Consider the following 19,272-nt stretch of genomic DNA (forward strand, 5'->3'; position numbering starts at 1 on the left):
GTTTTAACTAATAACTCCTCATTACTAGTGCTGTTTATTGTCACAGCCCATGCCAAAATAAATATAGCTATTTTTTTGAACATTTGATTTTTCAAAATATATCTATCAAAATTGAATGGAGGTAGTATCTGCGTATATGCCGTGCATGGATGGTACCGGGGGCAGGCAAGCGCGGGCCGGTGGTCTGCAATGAAGGAGCATGAATGCGCCGGCCGCGACGGTGATCCACTGGCGATCCGCGCTGGCTAGCACGGACGCGCTAGCTCCAGCTCGACGTCCACGCGCGCGCACCGGCGCACGTACGTGAACAGTGCGCGGATGAGCGTACGGATAGCTAGCCCCGGCCAGAGTAGCCGTACGGTACGCGGTACGGCGGCCGCGATCCATATGGTCGAGCCGCGCGCCAGATCGACGAAAGAAGATACTAGCGTGCGGTGCGGGAGGGGCCCCGCGTGTCGGGGGCGCGACTGGGTCGTCGCGCCGTGCCCTGGGCCCGCCGGCCTCGTGGCTCTGTCTGGACTGGGAGTCTGGGACAGCTAGGCTTGGCCGCCGCGAGTACGTAGCAGGCCTGCGAGGATAATGCTGGTCGCTGGAGTAGCGTCTACTAGCGTGCATGGCCTGCGCTGCACGGCAGGTGGGCTGTGGCATGTGGGCAGGAGAGCATCGAGCTTCCTCTCCTCGTCACGGTCACGCACGCAGCACGCGAGGTGTTTTTTTTTTCGGACAATCACGATCTCTTAGCCTCAGAGGCAGTTTAGATGAGGTAGTTGAGTGCACATACTAGCACTCTAACTCATACAATTAAAATTTACTCTGCACCGTTAACAATCTTATTTAGATGAAGTAAGGTTAAAGTTTAGCACTTTTAAATATTAGCATTCGGATCAAAACACCCCCTTAGCTGCTGTGCAGGATCCCCATTGCCCGTTTAATTCCGATGTGCTCACGTGCTTCGTCTTCCATGTTCTCGCTAGCTACAATCAGACGACGGGGAACGAAGGCGACCGGCCGTCGTCGTTGCAACCTGTCTGCATCCACGTTGCTGCTCCCCGTTCCGAGCAGACAGCAGCTTGAATTCGCCGATCGAGATGCCTGGCCCGAAAGCGAGACGGGCAAAAATAATCCGGCCTCCACCCGCATTGACCGTTCTGCCACCCACCACGGCCACGCGGCCCACGCCGGACGACACGTACGCGTCCGTGCCAACAAGTATTTCTAACTAGGGAACAGACGCTTGCGTACGTCGCCGTAGAAACAGGATCTACTAGCAATTGACGTTCCGGATCCACAGGAAAGCGAAATGGGGGAAGATTCGGCCTCAATATAATAATAATAAAAAGAGACAAAAAATGGAGAAAGAGAGGAAGAGCTGCGCCCACAACGGGCCATGCATGCAGTCCAGTCCACGTGGGACCCGCCAGCGTCACTCTCTCTCTCCGGTGTCCAAGTCCAGCTCGGCGCTGCTGCGGTGCTGCCTCGCCTGTCGCGGTCGCGCCGCCGCCCCCAGCCGCGGCAGCTTCCCCGGCCGTACGCGCCGGACCACGGACGCGGCACGGCCCGCTCGCGCACGGCACCGGAAGTTCGGAAGCCCCCCAGCGGAACGGGGGACCCGTCGCCGTCCGGCGTCCCGCCGGTCGGTGGTCGGGCTCGCGCCGCTGCTTCCGCTCCGGCTGGGGCACGCACGGGCACGAGCACCCGCCGCCCGAGGCAGCAGCAGCGCGCAAGCTGGTGCCGTGGCGGGGGACCACCACGTAGACCAGTAGGCAGTAGACCAGGCCACTGGCAGGGGCAGCCGGTGAGTGACCGGTGGTGGGTGGCTCGTTAAAAGGGCCGGCCGGCCGGGTTGGGTCGGGGCGACAAGTTGGGCCCGGCCCACCGTCTCCCTGTCGCCCGTGTACCCGCCGGGTACACCCGGTACCACCACCCTGTACGACCTCTCCTCAATAAAGCACGCCGCGCGGAGCTCCACCGCACCGCTCGCCACTCGCCACTCGCCACCACCCGCTCGCTCACTCTCTCGCCCAGTCCAAGCCGCAGCCGGACGCCTCGGTCCTCGAGCTCCTCTGACCTGCCCCCCTCGGCCTCCGCTCCGAGAGCCCGGCTCCTTCCAGCTCCAGGCGCCTCCGGCTCCACCGGCCGGCCATGAAGCGGCTACTGAGGCGGCTCTCCCGCACCGTGGCGGCGGCCGAGGACGGCGGCGGCCTGGCCGCGGCGCACCGCCAGGGCCGGGGGAAGAAGGGCAAGGGGGTGCCGGAGGGCCACGTCCCCGTGTGCGTCGGCGAGGAGGGCGGGCCCGTGGAGCGCTTCGCGGTGCGCGCCGAGCTGCTGGGCGAGCCGGCCTTCGCGGCGCTCCTCCGCCGCGCCGCGCAGGAGTACGGCTACGCCCACCCGGGGGCGCTCCGCATCCCCTGCACCGCCGCCGAGTTCCGACGCCTCCTGCTGCGCCTCTCCGACGCCGCCGCCGCCGCCGCCAGCTGCTAGCCTGCCTGGCGAGGGCGCGAGGCGCGCCGCCCCGCCCCGCCCCTCCCCTGCCTCATCCGCCGCGTCGATAGTGCGGCCTTGCCATCTCCGTTTTTACCGGTTTACCCCTGGGTAGAATGTACAGAGGCCAAGGCAGGGCGGAGGGCAGCACGGGGATTTGGCTGCTGGTACTCTTTGGATTTCTTTTTTACCGCTAGCTAGTGCTAGTGCTAGTACTAGCGGCACTGTAGCAGTAGCTGCTTGATGGTAGAACTACGGGTGTCCTTTTTTTTACCCCTTCTAGTTCTAGGACTTGCAGTGTGTGTGTCTAGTGTGCTAGGGATTTCGGGGAATTCACTATTAACCATACATGTAATCCTCGATTGAGGCTAGTCTCTTGCCATATTATGGAGGTCGTAGTTTTTCGCACTACATTGCAAAGATCTCTCCGTCTCCGCTTTCGACGCATTCCATAGATCTTGTCGAGGGCTACAACTTCCAACCTATTTGAATCTTGAAACGCACGGTTTTCGCATAAATTCCACGACGAACCATCCACATTCATGTGAATTTGATCACCCTTGGCCTGCAACTCTTCCCCTCTCATTGTATCTCTTATCGTCGTTTACGCCAGGGTTAAAGCTGCTATGCCAAGAATGTGTTGGTGGTCCGGGCAAAAGATGGCAAGCCTACCCGATCTCAGCGAAATTTCTAAAGAAAGCCGGGCACTGTTGCCTTGTTGCCGCTTCGGTCCGCACAGGCGTCCCGGGCAACAGACGAACGGCAATTTCATTGCGTCAAGACAACCGCGTTCCAGCCAGTCGTACATCTACTAGTTCCGCGAGATATTTGACAGGCTCCAAGCATCCATGGAGCTTGAAAAATTCAGGACCAAAGATGTGGCAGCATCCGGAAGTTTCTGAATCGTACTCTGAAGAAACTGCCAAAAAGAAAAAAAAGAAAAGAGGAACGTAAAACTGCCACGAATTGCGTTTCAAGACTTGCGTGTGTGTAAATGACAAATACTACTTTAAATTACACAGATTGTGTTGTGCACGTTCTTCAGTTTAATACACTAACCGAGTTTAAAAAAACGGATGACGCTTTCGTAAGAATGAGATCCTATAATACTGGTAGAAGATCTGCACGGACGAGTTTAAAAAATACTGGTAGAAGATCTGCACGGACGAGATGGGGTCGGAGCAGATCAGGCGTCTCCGGCCGAGCCGTAGTCCCTTTTGGCACGGCATTGAACTGACGCTTCCCACCCCATAAATCCGTAAATACAAAAAAAAAACGTCATATCAAATATTTCAACACATATATGGAGTACTAAATAAAGTCTATTTATAAAACTTTTTGTATGGATGGACTGTAAATCGCGAGGCGAATCTAATGAACCTACTTAATCCATATTTGCAACAATGATGCTACAGTACCGTCCGCTAATTATTGATTAATCATGAATTAATTAGCATCATTAGATTCGTCTCGCGATTTACAACCCATCTGTGCAAAAAGTTTTGTAAATAGACTTCATTTAGTACTTCAAATTAGTAAGATTCCAACGCAAAAAAATTTTTGCGCTAGAACTAAACACGGCATGAGTGTCAGGCTGTCGTGACAAGGACGGTTTTGTTTGGCGCAACTGAAGCAAAAAAGGCGCAGCCTGATTACCTCAATGATCACTTGTCTTGTTCCCGCATCAAGCCGCGGAACGTCAGTGTCAAACACCCCTGATGCGAAGGCGTTCAAGCTGATACCTCAAATAACCTCAGATGCACCCATTGTTTTTTTCTCTCTAATGTTTCTTAGATCAGATAGGACACCCGCTGCTAAGGACCCTAGGAAAACCCTAGAATTTCGTAGGAAGCAGTTCAATCCCTCCCGAGTATCCGAAGGGTGTTCCTACGTTTCTAAACAAGCGACTTTAAGGGTGTGTTTAGTTGGTGAAAAAATTTGGATTTTGGTACTATAGCATATTTTGTTGTTACTTGACAAATAATGTTCAATCATGAACTAATTAGGCTTAAAAGAATCATCTTGTGCTAATCAGTTAGGCTGTGTAATTAATTATTTTTTCAACTGTATTTAATGCTTCATGCATGTGTCCGAAAATTCAATGTGACAGGTACTGTACGAAATTTTTTGGAAAGCCTAAGACTAAGAGTTGATCCTTTCAATCTACCAGGCACAGCAAATAATAAACAAGTACGGGCGCTAAAAAATTTTCAAATGGAGGCTTCCCTGAATTTTCAGGATTCAGATGTGTTGCGCCGCCACGGGAACAGTAGAAAACGTGTCGCATTGCATCAACCATCAAGATTCAAGAGACGGAAATGAGCAAGGCAGCATCTGATTCTGATGGAGGAAGGGGATGGGTTGTTTTGTGCACAAGCAGGCAAGCAGCCTCATGTGCAGCAGAGAGATATGGAGGAGTACGGATGGCAACTAACAACTGCTGCACTGCATGATAGCATAACTGTGGCCTGGCTCGGAGGGAAGATTCAGCATAGCTTCGGCCTACCTACTTGCACCCAAAGCAACTGATCTGCTCCGAATCATTGTGCCAGCACAAATGTGAACATGCTCCTGAATCTCCTGCCCGGATAAACTAATCGTGCTGCCGTACACCATCATGCGCACAGCAGGTGAGATTCGAGAAGCTGCACAAAAAAGTAGTTCCTTTCCCCCAAGCCTTGAGCAGATGAGAATTAAAAAGGGGGGAAAATGCATATTCTAGCACCTACAGAGTGTTCCTACAACTGGATGTTGAATGCGACGCCACGATTGACCCTAAACGCTAAGTGCTCTCTGATTTGCTGTGTTTGGTTAGCGTGTTTTTTTCGAAAACAGAATCTTGTATGCATGGAGTATTAAATGAAGTCTATTTGCAAAATATTTTCACAGATAGGTGCAATTTTGCGAGCCGAATCTAATGAGCTTAATTAATCCATAATTAGATACAATAATGGTACATTAAACATGCTCTAATCATCTTACAACCATGCGGTCAAAGGCTTCATTAGCTACAGTACTATAGTTGTGGAGATGCTTTTGTAATTAGACTTTATTTAATACCTCTAATTAGTGGTTAAAGTTGCGGATTTTTTTTTCGCCCACATCCAAACACGGCCATTGATGTGGAGTGCAGAAGACCGAGGGCCTAGTTTACAGGCATTGTCACATGGCGTGCGCCAGGAAGTTTCTACGTCCATGGCTCTGCAACTTGGTGTTGCCCGCCGCGCTAGCGCGCTTGCACAAGAGCGGAAATGGAGGTATGGGCAGGGCCCAAGAGTGATGAGAAGGGAAACTCGAAGGAGATGGGAAACCTTTGCAGGCAATGGCGCCCAGCAATGGAAGAGTAACTGCTGAAGCTGCTGCGTACTAGCACGTAGCTAGGCTGCTTAGGCAGGTGGTAGGCTCTGGGCAGCTTCAGGTCACGTGCAACTGTGCAAGGGGGGCAGCACAGGCCTCTGTGAAGTGAAGACATGGTCCGGTGGACGCACAGCAGCGGCGGCACGGCAGCGCCACGCCGCCACCCGGTCAAAGCACATGATGGGCTCAGAGAGAGGCTTCAGAACGAGCGGGAGCAGCCGGGCAACCACATGGCATGGTGGCGGGAGCACGCAGCGTGACTTCGCTGCGCAGCGGACGGCGAAGGGATATCGACGCGCCGCGGGGCGGCCGCCGGTCGGGCAGCATCTCGTCTTGGGAGAAGCCGGAAGGGAATCGGAGAAGCTGCTGCGGCTGGAGATGGAAAGATATTGAAGCCACAACCGGAAGCAAGGTCCAGGCGTTTGGGAAAGTGTGGGACGATAAGGGAAGTGCTTATCTTCAAGTCTAAAGGGGGTGTGTGGACAGGCAAAAACTTCGATTTGAGCTGGGCGGTCACCCCTGCCGAGAGCAAGTTTGCTTCGAATCCAGATTATGCTAAAATCTGCAAAGCAAAGCCTCAGACCAACCAGATGTGCCAAGCAACAACGGTGCCAGCGCCCTAGACGCAACTAAAGTTTCACAAGCAAATGCCTCAAAAGAAGCTAGTAAAATATCTAGTCTCATTTCTACTGAATAACCACCAGATTTTGTACAGGTACAATGCCCAGCATTCAAAAAGACAACCACCGGTATCAGAACTTCGCTTGCAGGTTCTCAGAAACCCTCGCAATCAGGCAGGAAGGGGCAAAGTAATGTATAAACATCCCAGCTGATGCTACCCCAGGAAGAAGAATTTACGGAAAGGAGAAAGCATGTACCACTTTAAGTTTAACCTAATTTCTACCATATACATAATCCAGATTTCATTCACTGCGCACCGAATTGTACTTCTCGGCGAGTGCAGGAGTAGACACAATCTTGTTCATCAGATTCTTGAAACGCATACTGTAGTCGCTGCCACTGCACAACATAACATAAATGATTTTTTAAATGGTAAGATGTGAAAATTGAAGGCTTAGAGAATGTTGGAGAGAAAACAATAAATAAAAGCTAAGGATAAAGATAGAATGACAGGATCGAATCAAGACTTGACCTTATGCGGCTCAAAGAAGATATGGCTCGAAGAGCACTGCGAATCATGTCTTCGTTCCGATCAACCTCCTGCTTCACTGCATCACCCTTGGGTTTGTGACTAATAGTTTTCTCAATGGGTTCCACTATGGAGTCCAAAACTGAAATGGCAGATCAACAGTATCAGAAGAGCAGCTGCAACATGCAAAAAACCACTAGGATATAAATTACAACAGACCTGCAAGAACAGCAGAAGGGCACTTGTCTGCTAGCTTCGAGAGAATCAAATGGCAAGGCATTTTTACGTCATAATGATCTGCAGTAAGCATTAGAATAAGCATCACTAAAAGAATTGCAATTGACAGCTCATGTTGAGAAAAACAAAGCCAAAGAAATTCCGTTAATAAATTCCAATATATGTTGATGATCACACCATAACATGCTTAACGTGCAGGTTAAATGTTTAAACTGAAAATAAGCACAAAAGGTGCCTGTAAAATAATGACCTTTCCTGAATTTTTCTGGATCACTTGTTACCTAAAAGGTGCCTGTCTATTGCATAATTACAAGAAAGTATTTGATTCATTGTTAGATTCAAGTTTTGAAATAAGGCCAGTTATATTTATATCCCATACAAACGAAACAAGTAAATCCAATAACACTCAAGTTGTTCCTTCTATCATACTGGTAAAAGTAACAAACGACAAAACTTGAAAGACAAATAATGGTATCACACCACACCTGACAAGGCATGTCTATTAATTCCAGAACTACACCAATAGGTTGACTTTGGATTCAAAATGCAGTTGTGGCTAAAGTGACAAACCATACTTACCACCTAAGCCAGATAGGAGGAAAGGTACAATAAAGGATGATGGATTCATTTGATCAAGACAACTGTCCAGCAACGTGTCCACACATTCAAAGGCAGCTTTCCTAAGTTCAAGACCATCATCTACAACATGCTTGAAAGGCCCAAGATCAACTGTCCTGACCAATTCTTGCTGCAAAGAAAGGACATCATTACTTTCAGGATGGATGATACAGGTTAACATCTTGAAGTGGAATGCATATTATGAATTTATGATGCAACTTCCTCTGTTAAGAAGAGCTCAAACAATATAAATATAACTATCAAGTAAGAAAAATACCTTTATAACAGTTTGGTCATACAAAAGAGGTAATAATTCTGGAAGAAGACCTTTAATCAAATTTGGCTTGTTGTGGGCAGCCGTGCTCAAAGCCAGAACCGCTGCTCGCCTCACATGCTGTGAATTGGAAACAGAACATGCAAAATGAAACAATGAGTTCACCATCTTGCCAACATCACTGTATAATGGTTAATGATTATGTAAAGAAGTATCATTACCCTATCACTGTCTTTAATCAACATCAGGAAAGTAGATATCTCAGAGTACATGATTTCGTCTATTTTTTCAGGCCGTTCAACAATTGAATATTTGATAGCAATGGCAACCGTAGCTCTTGTGTTCGCAGCTGGGCTAGATGTGCGCACCTAAGCACCAAAAAAAAAGAGAGAACCCATTAAGCTATCAAAGCAAACTAACTTCAAAATGAATAATAGCTTTGCTATCCATGTTACACCTTCAACGCAGGGATTAATTTTTTTGGTTCGATCAGTGCGATCTTTCCTAAACACTCTGCAACAACATTCCGAACTCCCTCCTCTTCACTTTCGCAGTGATTAAAGAGCAATGCCAATATCTTCTCAATGTTTGAATCCTGGAGCTCGCTCTGGCCATTATGATCAACAGTTTGCCGCACGATTACCTGACAGGTTTTAAATATGAGCACACACGTTAAACAGCAGTTAGTTGGGTCTTAGAGTCTGAATTCCAATAGCAACCAACCTCTTTAAGCGAATGAAGCAACAGATATTGCTTCTTCTGTTGATTGTCAATCTGATCCAAAATAAATGGCAAATACTTGGAGAGGTTGCCAACAGCAATGTTTCCAAGTGCATAGGACGCTGCAGATTTAATCTCCTCAAAAGGTGATTGAAATGATTCAATGACAATGTTCTCAATATGAACATGATTACTGAGGTCCTTCCTCCTTCCAATTTCTCCCAAACATAGCAAGGCCATATGCTGTTTAGCCTGAGATGAAGATCATGCAAAATTAGCAGATGAGAAACACCATTAATTACATTCACAAAACCATGCAATCAACATACACAAATAATAATTTAATGATGCCCATCAAGAATTCTAATGTCTATAATGCAGTAATGTTCATAACGGTTAATGCACTGCTACCAAAGTTTTTTTATGAATTTTCCTACTACCAAATAAAGGAGTAAGAACGACCGCCAGCAGATAACCAGCAAGAATTTGCTGATACTTTATGTTACAAAGATTGTTTTTGACCTTAAAGAAACAAAGATACGTCACGGCAGCAACTTAGCATCCAGCAATTTTCGAAACAAATAGAAGGCATCTGTATCACAATTGACAAATGGCATCGTGCTGTCCACCTATGGATACAACTACCACATTTTTACACTAAAATGGATGAAAACGTGTAAATCTGCAGAACAAGGAATAAATCCCCTTTATCAGGAGCAAGAAAAACTTACAGAGTTAGAAGCGCTGTCATCTTTTAAAATGCCTTTAAGCATTTCAATTGTAGCCGCACACTTCTGGTCACCAGCTGCTAAGCAGAGAACAGCAACACACTTAGCAATGGAAGACAGTGCTTGCTTGGCAAGACCACCTGACTGTGACGGTTTAGCAGCAGAAATAAGGGAATCCAACAAAGCATCGAAGCTAGTATTTGCAGATTGGACTAGCGAAGCAAAAAATCTCTGAAGAGCCTGTAAATAACATCATATGTAAGTAGCCACCTAAAAGGAAACCAAATGTTCAAGTCTGATGCTGGTGGTGGTGGTTGTGGGGTTGGGGTGGGTTACCTGCAGTGCTTGCCCTTGCAAAAGGGCACTCCTGATCAAAATAAGTGCCTGAGGCAAAACCTTGTTTCTCACAGCTAAACCAACATTTTGAATGGATTTTCTGTCAACCATTATTGTGCAACAAAGTTCTAATGCAAGAGCTGTCATATGCAAATCCATGTCACTGCCACAATTAAAACAAGTCAATGTCAGTTGTCATGGCAGGGCATACGCAGCATAAAGAAAGGTAGAAAGCAAACCTTATGAGGGTAGAAAGTTCAGCAATTATTGTCTCATATGAAGAAGAGCCAATTTGACCACCATATGTGACAACCAAAGAATTTAGTGTTCCCAATGTTGCCTGCCTAAGAGCTCTGTTGGCCTGTTACATAAGGAAAGCTAATGGTATTGAGGGGAAAAATAAATAAAAACAAGGTAGTAAAGGTTCGTAAAAGTAATGTCACCTTACGAAGGAAAGCTGTGAGCTCGGAAACAACATGATCCAGGACACACGAGAGATCAATACGAAGAGGTGAATTTGCAATAACTGAAAATGCCTGTAAAGATACAAACAATTATGACGGGGTGAATTTGCAATAACTGAAATGCCTGTAGTGTTACAAACAGTTTAAGTACCACAATAAAACACCTAAGGGAAACAATATCAAGTCTTATCACTTAAATGGTTCACGAAAAAGGAAACAGGTAAAGAATAGACAGTAAATTCCGACACGTGGGCATCAAGCAGTGGATGAAATAAGGTACAAAATATAAATAGTGTACTCAGATCCAAACAAAAAGAAGTAAATTAACTTTACTACAGCAATAATTAACTAAAGAAACATAGCCACTGTGGAACAATTTCTCTTCCCTGCAGATGTCAAGACTCAAGGACAGATCAGAACATTTGCATGTATTCTTGCATGATTGACCAGAATACGTTGATACACTATGGATGAATGTATAACTAACTAATTTTTCTCTGTTATACAATTCTCAAACCAGTGTTTCAGCATATGAGCTTTAACATTATATAAATACCATAAACTAGCATTCCGCGATGTTGAATCTGAAAGTTTGAATCCTATACAAGCAGTCAATAACTTACCTTGACAGCTGTAAGTCTTGTTATTTCATTACCCATCCTATCAACGAGTATGGGAAGGCAAGCTGGTAATTCTCTTTGAAGGCCATCACCAAAAGTGGAGACCACCAGACTCATGCATGATATGGCACACTCTTTAACCTCCTGGGAGAACATAAAATTTGCATAAGTGGATGCTGATGCACCACAAAAACACACTAGAACGGAGGAGGATATGGAATTCTGCCAAACCTGATCCTGATCTTGATTAGCCAAGCGTCCCAGTATAGCGTTATAGATTGGACCAATATATGGCTTGAAATCCACAGCGCTTGCCTGCATCACAAAATAACAAACATTAAAAAAAACAGAGCCCTTCATGTCTGCATAGCAAGGAATACAAGATTAACCTCAAGATTTGGACGAAGGACACGGACTAGTTCTCCGCACACCCGCAAAGCCTCAGCAGTGACTTTATAATATCTATCTCCAATTGCTGATAATATTGGGGCAGAAAGTGCCTGAAAATTTGATCTGCAATCAGCAACCACTCTGACTGTGTTTAAGTATTATTGTATACTAATAAAAGCAACTGTACCTTGATGTATGGATGAAACACAGATGGAGAATGTGAAGCCATAACAAGCCTTGTAAATACAAGGGCTTCAATCTTCAGGTTGGAGGTAGAAGATTTATCCTGTCAAATTAATGAAAAGTTAGCATGTGTTTTCACAACAACTTTCTAAGTGAATGAAAGACACTAACATTCAAAGCCTTCTCAATCCCAGGAACAAGTGAGCCAAAATGATCAGCAAGACAGTCAGGTAGTACAACAACAAGCTCCTTCAATACTGAAAATGCCCCAACCTGAAAATGTTGGCGATATGATCAGATTCATCATCCCAAAACCATAAGTCACAGGATAGTTGAAGAACAAACCTTTGTCTTGATTGATTTTTCACGTAACTGCCTGTTGATAGACTTGACAACTTTTGGCACCTCTTGTTTCAGCAACCACCGAGGACTGCAAATAAGAACAGATTGATGCACAGGGACAGACCATAGAGCAGTGTAAATGCATACTTTTTTGGCAAAGCATAAAACAAAGAAAACACGTATACACATCTACTAACCAGAATAATAACAGACCGTTCAAAGTACTAATCAGAATGAATTCACAAGATATTCTAAGTACAGTGGAATTGATGAGGAGCTGACAAAATGCTATAAAACAAAAACAGAAAAACAACCTCACCTCGACTCATCGATGTCACCTTGTCCTTTTGTTACATTACCAGTTTGGCGTAACAACTCAATGAAGGTGTTGAAGATGTCCATCTAGAATAAATGGAAGCTTCATAAGATTTGGCAACTAAGACTACTCGGGTTTTATATACCAATTAGATGTCTTGTATTTACCTTTACATTCTCCTCTCTTTCCCTAAACCGTTCAATTAACTTGGGGCAAGCCTGCAGAAAATAAAATACTTGTCAAATTAAACGCAGGCAAAATTGATAGTATCCAAGACATATTATCAAACTTGTAAATTTGTAAAAAAAAAACTCATAAACATCTCAAAATCATTGTAACAACAGTGCATATATGAAGATGCTTCATAGAAAACGAAATTTGCCAATTCATCACATGTAGGTTTAATTATGTCAACAAACCTCCAGATACAGCTTCGATAACATTTCAGGACGAGATACTATGATTGCAGATAGGCACTTTGCTGATGCCCTACGGACTTTCCAACTCGCATCCTCATCATCTGTGTACTCATTCGCACTCTCACTGGGGTAAACATGTTGAAAAAGCATTAATTACATGATCTCGAGCCAATATATCTATAAGGTAGTTCTGTAAGCAATTAAGCATACTAGTGACGTACTCATCATCCTCCTCCTCCTGGCCTTCCTCATCAGTATCCTCCTCCATGCTATCAGTGAAATTAGGATCATAGCTCACATATTCCAAAGCAAGATTCAAAATGACCTCACAATATGGTGATATATCCCTTGGGCACCTGAGCATAAAGCTCTCGAGAGCCTGTGTGGCAGAAAAAAAAGATAGAGAAAATTCAAAGGGTCATACAAAACAAATGTTCAAAATGTAAAAACAGAACCCCACCTGCAAGCTGTATTCACGGAGCTCTTCATCATTTTCGGATGCACTTGTACAATAGCTTATAAGCAAAGGAACAGTTTCAGCAAGATGTGGTCCAAAACGGTATCCTACAGAACGACTGCAAGTCAAAAGCCATAATGTTAGAAGGCAAGTTGCAGGTAAGATTGGCAAATTTAGTAAACTAATTAACATAGCAGATAAGTTAACAAAATATTATTAGGAATTCCTTGCCTGCTTAGTTTTAAGAAAAAAACATGTACCTTAGAGAACCAATCATTTGGATATTTGTCCGGGTAATATCAGATTTTGCACTTCTATTTTTCAGTAATTGGACAACTTGCAAAGTTGCCTTTGCTAACAAATCATCTGATAAACTTGGAGCAAGCGATGCTGCAAAACAGAGTGGAGTGTTAATGGTGGTTATATATACCTAGACCTGCAAGATTGTAAAACCTACAGAAACCATTTGCGGGAGATGAAAAGCATACTAAATACAGAAAATTCAGAAGTGTGTTGACTTACCAATACAAGAAACAGACTTTTTTCTGACGCTTGCTTGGTTAGAACCCAACTGGGATAAAAGTGCGGTGAGCATGTACTCATGATCTTTTGTAATCAAGTTGCCAAATCTATGAAGCACATCCCCCAATATATCAAGGCATTCACATTTAATTTCAGCACCTTTTGCCTGCCAATGAATGAAGAATTAAATTTATTGCTGTAAATAAGGAAATCATACAACCTTCATTGTAGTGGCTAAAATCTAATTTCTAATATCTAGAAAATCTGGTATTACTGAATTAAACAGATAGATTTTGAAAACTTCTGTGGTTTAGCTATGATAATCAAACTGAAAAGACTTTTAAGCTTCTCAAGTGATAATCAGTCATTAACACAGGACACCATAAAATAAATATTATATCTAAAAAAGCAACTTAAAATAAAGATTTGAAAAGGCACATCCATTAGGTTGCACTGCTGTTAACACTGCTGGTTAAAATTGCTATCCGGAAGATAACTTGCTTCAACATTACATGTCAATACTTATGTTGCTGTCCAAACGAATAATCCGGAGAGTTCATTTTTGTTGCAAGACATACAGGACAAATGAACTCTCCGGATATTCAACAATATATTCACTGTGTAGCTCTGAGAAAACAATGGCCTGAAATGCACAATTTTGGTATTTGAGAAACAAAGTAGACTTACAGTGTTCACACCCTTGATGAGCTGTGGGGCAATACAAACCAAAATCTTTTCAGCAAGTGATGGTGTCATAACTTCTGCAATGATTGTTTTCAGGGCTATACTAGCAGTATCACGATGCTGCTCCTTTCCATTGATCAATTTATCACAAAGTTTGTTGGTCATATCCACTACCTTGTCCTCACCAACCTTTTTGACAAGTGGAGCCAAGCTACAAAGACGAGATTACAAGAGAATTGTCGGGAAAAACTTAAACAATTGAAAGCAAAATTCTATGAATCAGTGCTTACACAATGCAATTACAGAGGAATGACAAAAGGATACATAATAACAAGCATACGTATGTTCTTTCATCAAAAAGGTCACAATATTACACAGAGAAATTCAACACTGTAAGTAGCAACATCAAACAACAACAACAACAACATAGCCTTTTTTCCCAAGAAAGTTGGGGTAGGCTTAAGTAGCAACATCAAAATGCCACCAAATTCTAAGCTTAAAGAGGACAATCTACAATAGGAATATCTTTAACATGCATGATTGCACACCAACCACAAACAATATAGACAAATGCAAATTTATTGTTTTATATACAAGAAAACTAAAAAAATACCAAAAAGAAAACGTATATTAATGAGATGATATATGGTGGTCAGGGAGGGGAATGGGTGGAGCAAACAAATGCAGAAAACATACCATTTAACAGCTAAACCAGAAACATCTCCTGAAGCATCTTCCAGTTGTTGAAGAACAGTACTCGTTAACTTTGGCTCAAGGTCTTGATCAGCTTTGAAGCTCTCTTTATTCAATTCACTAAGCAGATCTGATGTTGCCATATATCTGTAGTCTTTGTCCTTCCCTGTCATCTGAAAGAGCATTTAACAAAGTATATTAGAAGTCAAAGGATGTCCAATCTAACAAACTTCATGCAAATTAGATAAATGGTTACCTTCTCCAAGATGTTGGTTATGTTTAAATTTGCCATTTTGGCAAGCCTGTCCAATGGCGCTCTTCAGATTATTCACCAATGTCCTACTGGAAAACAAATTGGGTAAGCAGACAAGCTAAAAGAACATATGTTCATTGTTGAATGTGCATCTTCTGGTATACATATAGCACTTGGCAGTGTCAGGAGATATTGAATAATGGTTAAGTTAATTTAAGACCCTAGAGGCTATTTGGATGCTGCCCCTTGTCTGCTGTGCTCAAGCATTCGCCGGCCAAAATTTGGCCGATGATTTGACCACCCATGTTTCGGCCAGAGCAGGGCACAGAAATCAGCTGAGCCTGGGCATGGGGTTCAGGGTAACCCAAATCATGGCCAGTATCCAAACAACCTACCTGGCCAGGATCAACAGCCAACTTTTGGCATGGCTGGAAGCAGCGCCCAACCAAACACCGCTCCTAATGAGAACAATTATTTAACTCCACCATCATGCTCAGTAAACAGAGAAAAGGTTTCGTCGAAAATTTGCGATGTTATGCGCCTTTTAGCCACGGAGTATTGTTATTTGTACAAATAATATCATTACATTAGTGTGGCAACTTAAAAAAAGGGCAGTCCCAGTGCTGGAAACTCCGACGTGAGTGGGTTCTGGGGAAGGAATCATATGAGGCAAGCCTCCTGCAAATGCAGAGAGCCCGTATCGAACCCAGGACCTCCTCTCACCAGTGGGGTGACTTAACCACTGTGCCAGGCCTGTCCTTCAACTATGAATGAAGCGACAACCATATTATCAGTAGAGAGCGACAAAGAAGATATGCATACTATGCATGAAGCAGAAGTGACAAGACATTGACACTTGTCCATTTGTAGTCGGCACCCAACAAAAATTAACATAGACACACGTATGCAATCAGCAATCATGGTAACACCTTACGCTAACAATGCCCAGCGTTACCACATGGGAGTACGACGGACTCCTAGTTACCACACAAATAAGCTATAGGAGTAATAAATACAAATTACAGCAACTGACTCGGCCACCCTAACTCAGGATGGGCAAATTGAATGTAGGGGGTCTAGGGGTTCTGTTTGAACCGAAACCCCAAAATAATCTGTGGAAAGTGAACTGCAACTACAACTACATCTAGGGTACCAAAAGGTATTCTTCTATGCGTAGCATCAAATGCCGATCTCGCAAACCAGTGAAGAACACCTGATCGAAATTCGAAACACTGGTAGATTGGATAGAACCACACTAGTAGCGCACGGCATCACGCAGCGCTCACATCCGCAACTAACTGCACCGAGCAACGCTTAGATTCCACAGAGAAGAGCAGACGACCACCCTCTTTGCACGAGGGCATCCATCAAAGCGAGGGAGCTAGGGTTACTCACCGGCGAACGGCGAGACCAGTGCACGTCCGAACGGATCTTCGCTCCGCTCAACTCCACCCAATTGGAGCGGAGGTTGAGCGGGCTTTCGGCGCGCGGCGCGTAGGAGCGAGGATCCGGCGCCGGCGGGCGGCGGAGCGGTGGTGGGAAGATGCCGGCGGGCGCTACTAGTGTGCTCGGCTACACTGGGGGACTCGGGGAGCCTAGGGTCTGGGCTTAAGAGGAGCCTTGGAAGGTGGTGAGCCGTGGGCCAAATGGGCTTCAAGCCTGATGAGTCCTGGTGGGCCGTGTGGGTTTAAGGATGGATGGGTTGGATCAGGCAGGCTGGATTACGTACAGGCCCAAGCGACAGCTCAGCTCAGCAACACTCTTGCGTCTCTCCGCACTCCGCAGTCAGCTCCGCTCCTCTCCTCTCTGATTCGCGGCGCCGCCGCGGGAGGCGTCAACCTCCGCCGTCGACCTCGACCTCGACCTCGAGGGACTCCCTCTCCGGTGGATCGGCGCAGCGAATTTTTGGTTCCCCGGAGACCTCAAGCTGAGATAGCCCTCGCAACCGCTTGCTGGCGACCTTCGGCGTCTTGGTCTCTTGGAGCAAATATCTCTGTCCAAACAACTGAGGTACTCGCCAATTCTTATTCCATCCGGTTCCAAAGATTCTCTCTGTGGTCTGTGCAGTAAAGCTTTGCGTATGTGCTAGCCAATTCTAGCTCAAGTTGGTGCATCAGATTGTGCTATATGACTGGCGTCCCGGGGTGTTTGATGGAATGCCTGGCTGCGAACTCATTCTTGATTTGATCACTCGTCATTGAACGAGTCAATGGCGAATCTATTGCTTGTAGGAAATGTCTAGATTCCAGATAGTTTGTAGATGCTTGCGTTCAAATTGTCAGTTTTTTTTTGGATTTTGTGTTCTTTGTGGGAATCGTGACCTTAGAAACTACAGTTTTCTCTTTTCAGTACTGAAGACTGGTCCCATCACCCTCTGTTGATGCTAATGGAGTCGGATGGCCCAGTTCCGAAGAAATCAAGATTGGTCAACTCCGTGGATTGTGCAATGGAGGAAGCACCTTCCAATGCAGTGGGTGTGAATCAGAGTCTGCATTGGACTCTGTGGCAGATACTGGACTCCATTCTCCCTACTGGCGGTTTCGCACACTCCTACGGTCTTGAAGCTGCTATGCAATCTCGCATGGTGAACAATCAGGAAGATTTGAGGTCATTTGTCATCCAGGTCCTGGAGAACACTGGCAGCCTTCTGCTTCCATTTGTTTACTGTGCTACCAAGTCTCCTGATACAGCGGCATGGGTCAAGCTTGATCAGTTGCTGGAAGCTACATTGACAAACGAAGTAGTCAGGAAGGCGTCAACATCTCAAGGTTCAGCTCTGCTGAGAGTGGCGGCATCTGTCTTCACCGAGATTCAAGCACTTCAGGATCTCTGGCGGACATTCCTTGGTTCTAAGAGCGTGTCATTTCACCATGCACCTATATTTGGGTTGATATGTGGTTTTGTTGGATTCAACAGCGAGATGGCGCAACGGGCTTACATGTTCGTGACAATGAGGGATGTGTTCTCTGCTGCAACTAGGCTCAATCTGATCGGGCCGCTGGCTGCTTCAGTGCTGCAGCACCAGGTTGCGCCGTATGCTGAAAGGATGGTGCAGAAATGGAGGGATCGTGATGTCACTGAGGCATCACAAACTGCCCCTCTGCTTGATGCTTTGCAGGGCTGTCATGCTTACATGTTCTCCCGGCTGTTTTGCTCTTGACAGTGCGGTGTGCTATCATTTCTCTCTGTCTCACTTTTTTACGTGATCAAATGATCTTCAAACATGGGCACCACATGGATTAGTTTTATGATAAAAGCATCACTAATGTTTTGGTATTATTCTAATGAATTCAGTTAACTTATATGGCGAATGGTGACTAATGCGATGCAACTGAATGAGGAAATGCTTCAGCTGAGTGATATACAAGGACTAGATGAGCAATTCATTTAACTTTTGCCTAATCCTGCTGTGTGCATGTGTATTGTAAATTTGTAGTAATCTTTAAGATGAAGTAGGCTTGCCAAGTCCTTTTTGTATCACTCAAGGTCACAGAAAACAAGATGAATATGTGATACATCCAACCGATGTCTGGATGGCCTTATGGTGCTTTTTCCTCACCTTCTCTGTATGCATTACTCCTACATAGCATAGCAGATCAGGGACTCGCCAAATCGTTTTCTGCCAATCTTTAACGCAAGCGGATTATGAATTTGCCAGCCCTTTTCTTTTCGCCATTCAATGGTCACCGAAAACAGCATCAACACGGTTAAATGGTTAACCCATCCAGATATCTTGATGACCTATTCTGTCAAATTTATCTCCTGCGTATCACTGAAAGCTGAAGTAGCTCTTTTCCGCAACGCGCACTTTCCAACTGCTGCATCCGTGTGTTCTTCAGGTGAAACCACGCTGCTGCTTCTCACAAGCAGCAAATGAACCAACCGAGCGCCATGGCGCCGGCGGCCTCCAGCCTTGCAGGGAAGCAGACCAGAAATCGCTGAAATATTCATACAAGAAGCATACCACCAGAACTCTACGAGTGCTGCAAGGGCTACCTAGTAATTAGGCCCTGTTTGGAACCGTGGCG

At 45.3% G+C, this 19,272-nt stretch overlaps 3 protein-coding genes across 5 annotated transcripts; 2 read left to right on the forward strand and 1 right to left on the reverse strand.

Annotated features, from left to right (window-relative positions):
- Window positions 1-1,982: 1,982 nt before the first annotated feature.
- Window positions 1,983-2,892, forward strand: LOC120662304 (auxin-responsive protein SAUR71-like). The gene has a single exon (XM_039941506.1). It carries the CDS (start codon window positions 2,143-2,145, stop codon window positions 2,479-2,481), a length of 339 nt encoding a protein of 112 aa, XP_039797440.1. The 5' UTR covers window positions 1,983-2,142; the 3' UTR covers window positions 2,482-2,892.
- Window positions 2,893-6,486: 3,594 nt separating this feature from the next.
- Window positions 6,487-16,838, reverse strand: LOC120662401 (cullin-associated NEDD8-dissociated protein 1-like). 2 transcript variants are annotated; one of them, XR_005670228.1, is made up of 30 exons: window positions 16,640-16,838; window positions 15,248-15,333; window positions 14,995-15,164; window positions 14,302-14,509; window positions 13,615-13,780; window positions 13,353-13,482; window positions 13,096-13,210; window positions 12,857-13,014; window positions 12,636-12,759; window positions 12,384-12,434; window positions 12,220-12,302; window positions 11,904-11,988; window positions 11,730-11,831; window positions 11,563-11,661; window positions 11,375-11,485; window positions 11,217-11,300; window positions 10,989-11,129; window positions 10,345-10,437; window positions 10,141-10,262; window positions 9,902-10,064; window positions 9,569-9,805; window positions 8,841-9,089; window positions 8,575-8,760; window positions 8,339-8,485; window positions 8,121-8,237; window positions 7,805-7,973; window positions 7,208-7,285; window positions 6,992-7,130; window positions 6,676-6,858; window positions 6,487-6,639 (listed from the first exon to the last, which is right to left on the reverse strand). XR_005670228.1 is itself a non-coding variant. In XM_039941579.1 (29 exons), the coding sequence occupies exons 2-29, from the start codon at window positions 15,281-15,283 to the stop codon at window positions 6,762-6,764; spliced, it is 3,660 nt and encodes a 1,219-aa protein (XP_039797513.1). In that variant the 5' UTR covers window positions 15,284-15,333; window positions 16,640-16,838; the 3' UTR covers window positions 6,497-6,761. The 2 variants fall into 2 exon arrangements, 1 of the variants encoding a protein (XP_039797513.1); XM_039941579.1 differs by having other exon boundaries at window positions 6,497-6,858.
- A 141-nt stretch (window positions 16,839-16,979) lies between these two features.
- LOC120662732 (urease accessory protein F-like) lies at window positions 16,980-18,793 on the forward strand. Of its 2 annotated transcripts, XM_039941843.1 has the most exons (3): window positions 17,110-17,254; window positions 17,594-18,411; window positions 18,539-18,793. In XM_039941843.1, the coding sequence occupies exon 2, from the start codon at window positions 17,625-17,627 to the stop codon at window positions 18,402-18,404; it is 780 nt and encodes a 259-aa protein (XP_039797777.1). In that variant the 5' UTR covers window positions 17,110-17,254; window positions 17,594-17,624; the 3' UTR covers window positions 18,405-18,411; window positions 18,539-18,793. The 2 variants fall into 2 exon arrangements, with proteins under 2 accessions (XP_039797825.1, XP_039797777.1); XM_039941891.1 differs by having other exon boundaries at window positions 16,980-17,254; window positions 17,580-18,793.
- Window positions 18,794-19,272: the final 479 nt, after the last annotated feature.

Source organism: Panicum virgatum, chromosome 1K (genome assembly GCF_016808335.1).
Source record: "Panicum virgatum strain AP13 chromosome 1K, P.virgatum_v5, whole genome shotgun sequence".
In the NCBI taxonomy this organism is placed as follows: Eukaryota; Viridiplantae; Streptophyta; class Magnoliopsida; order Poales; family Poaceae; genus Panicum; species Panicum virgatum.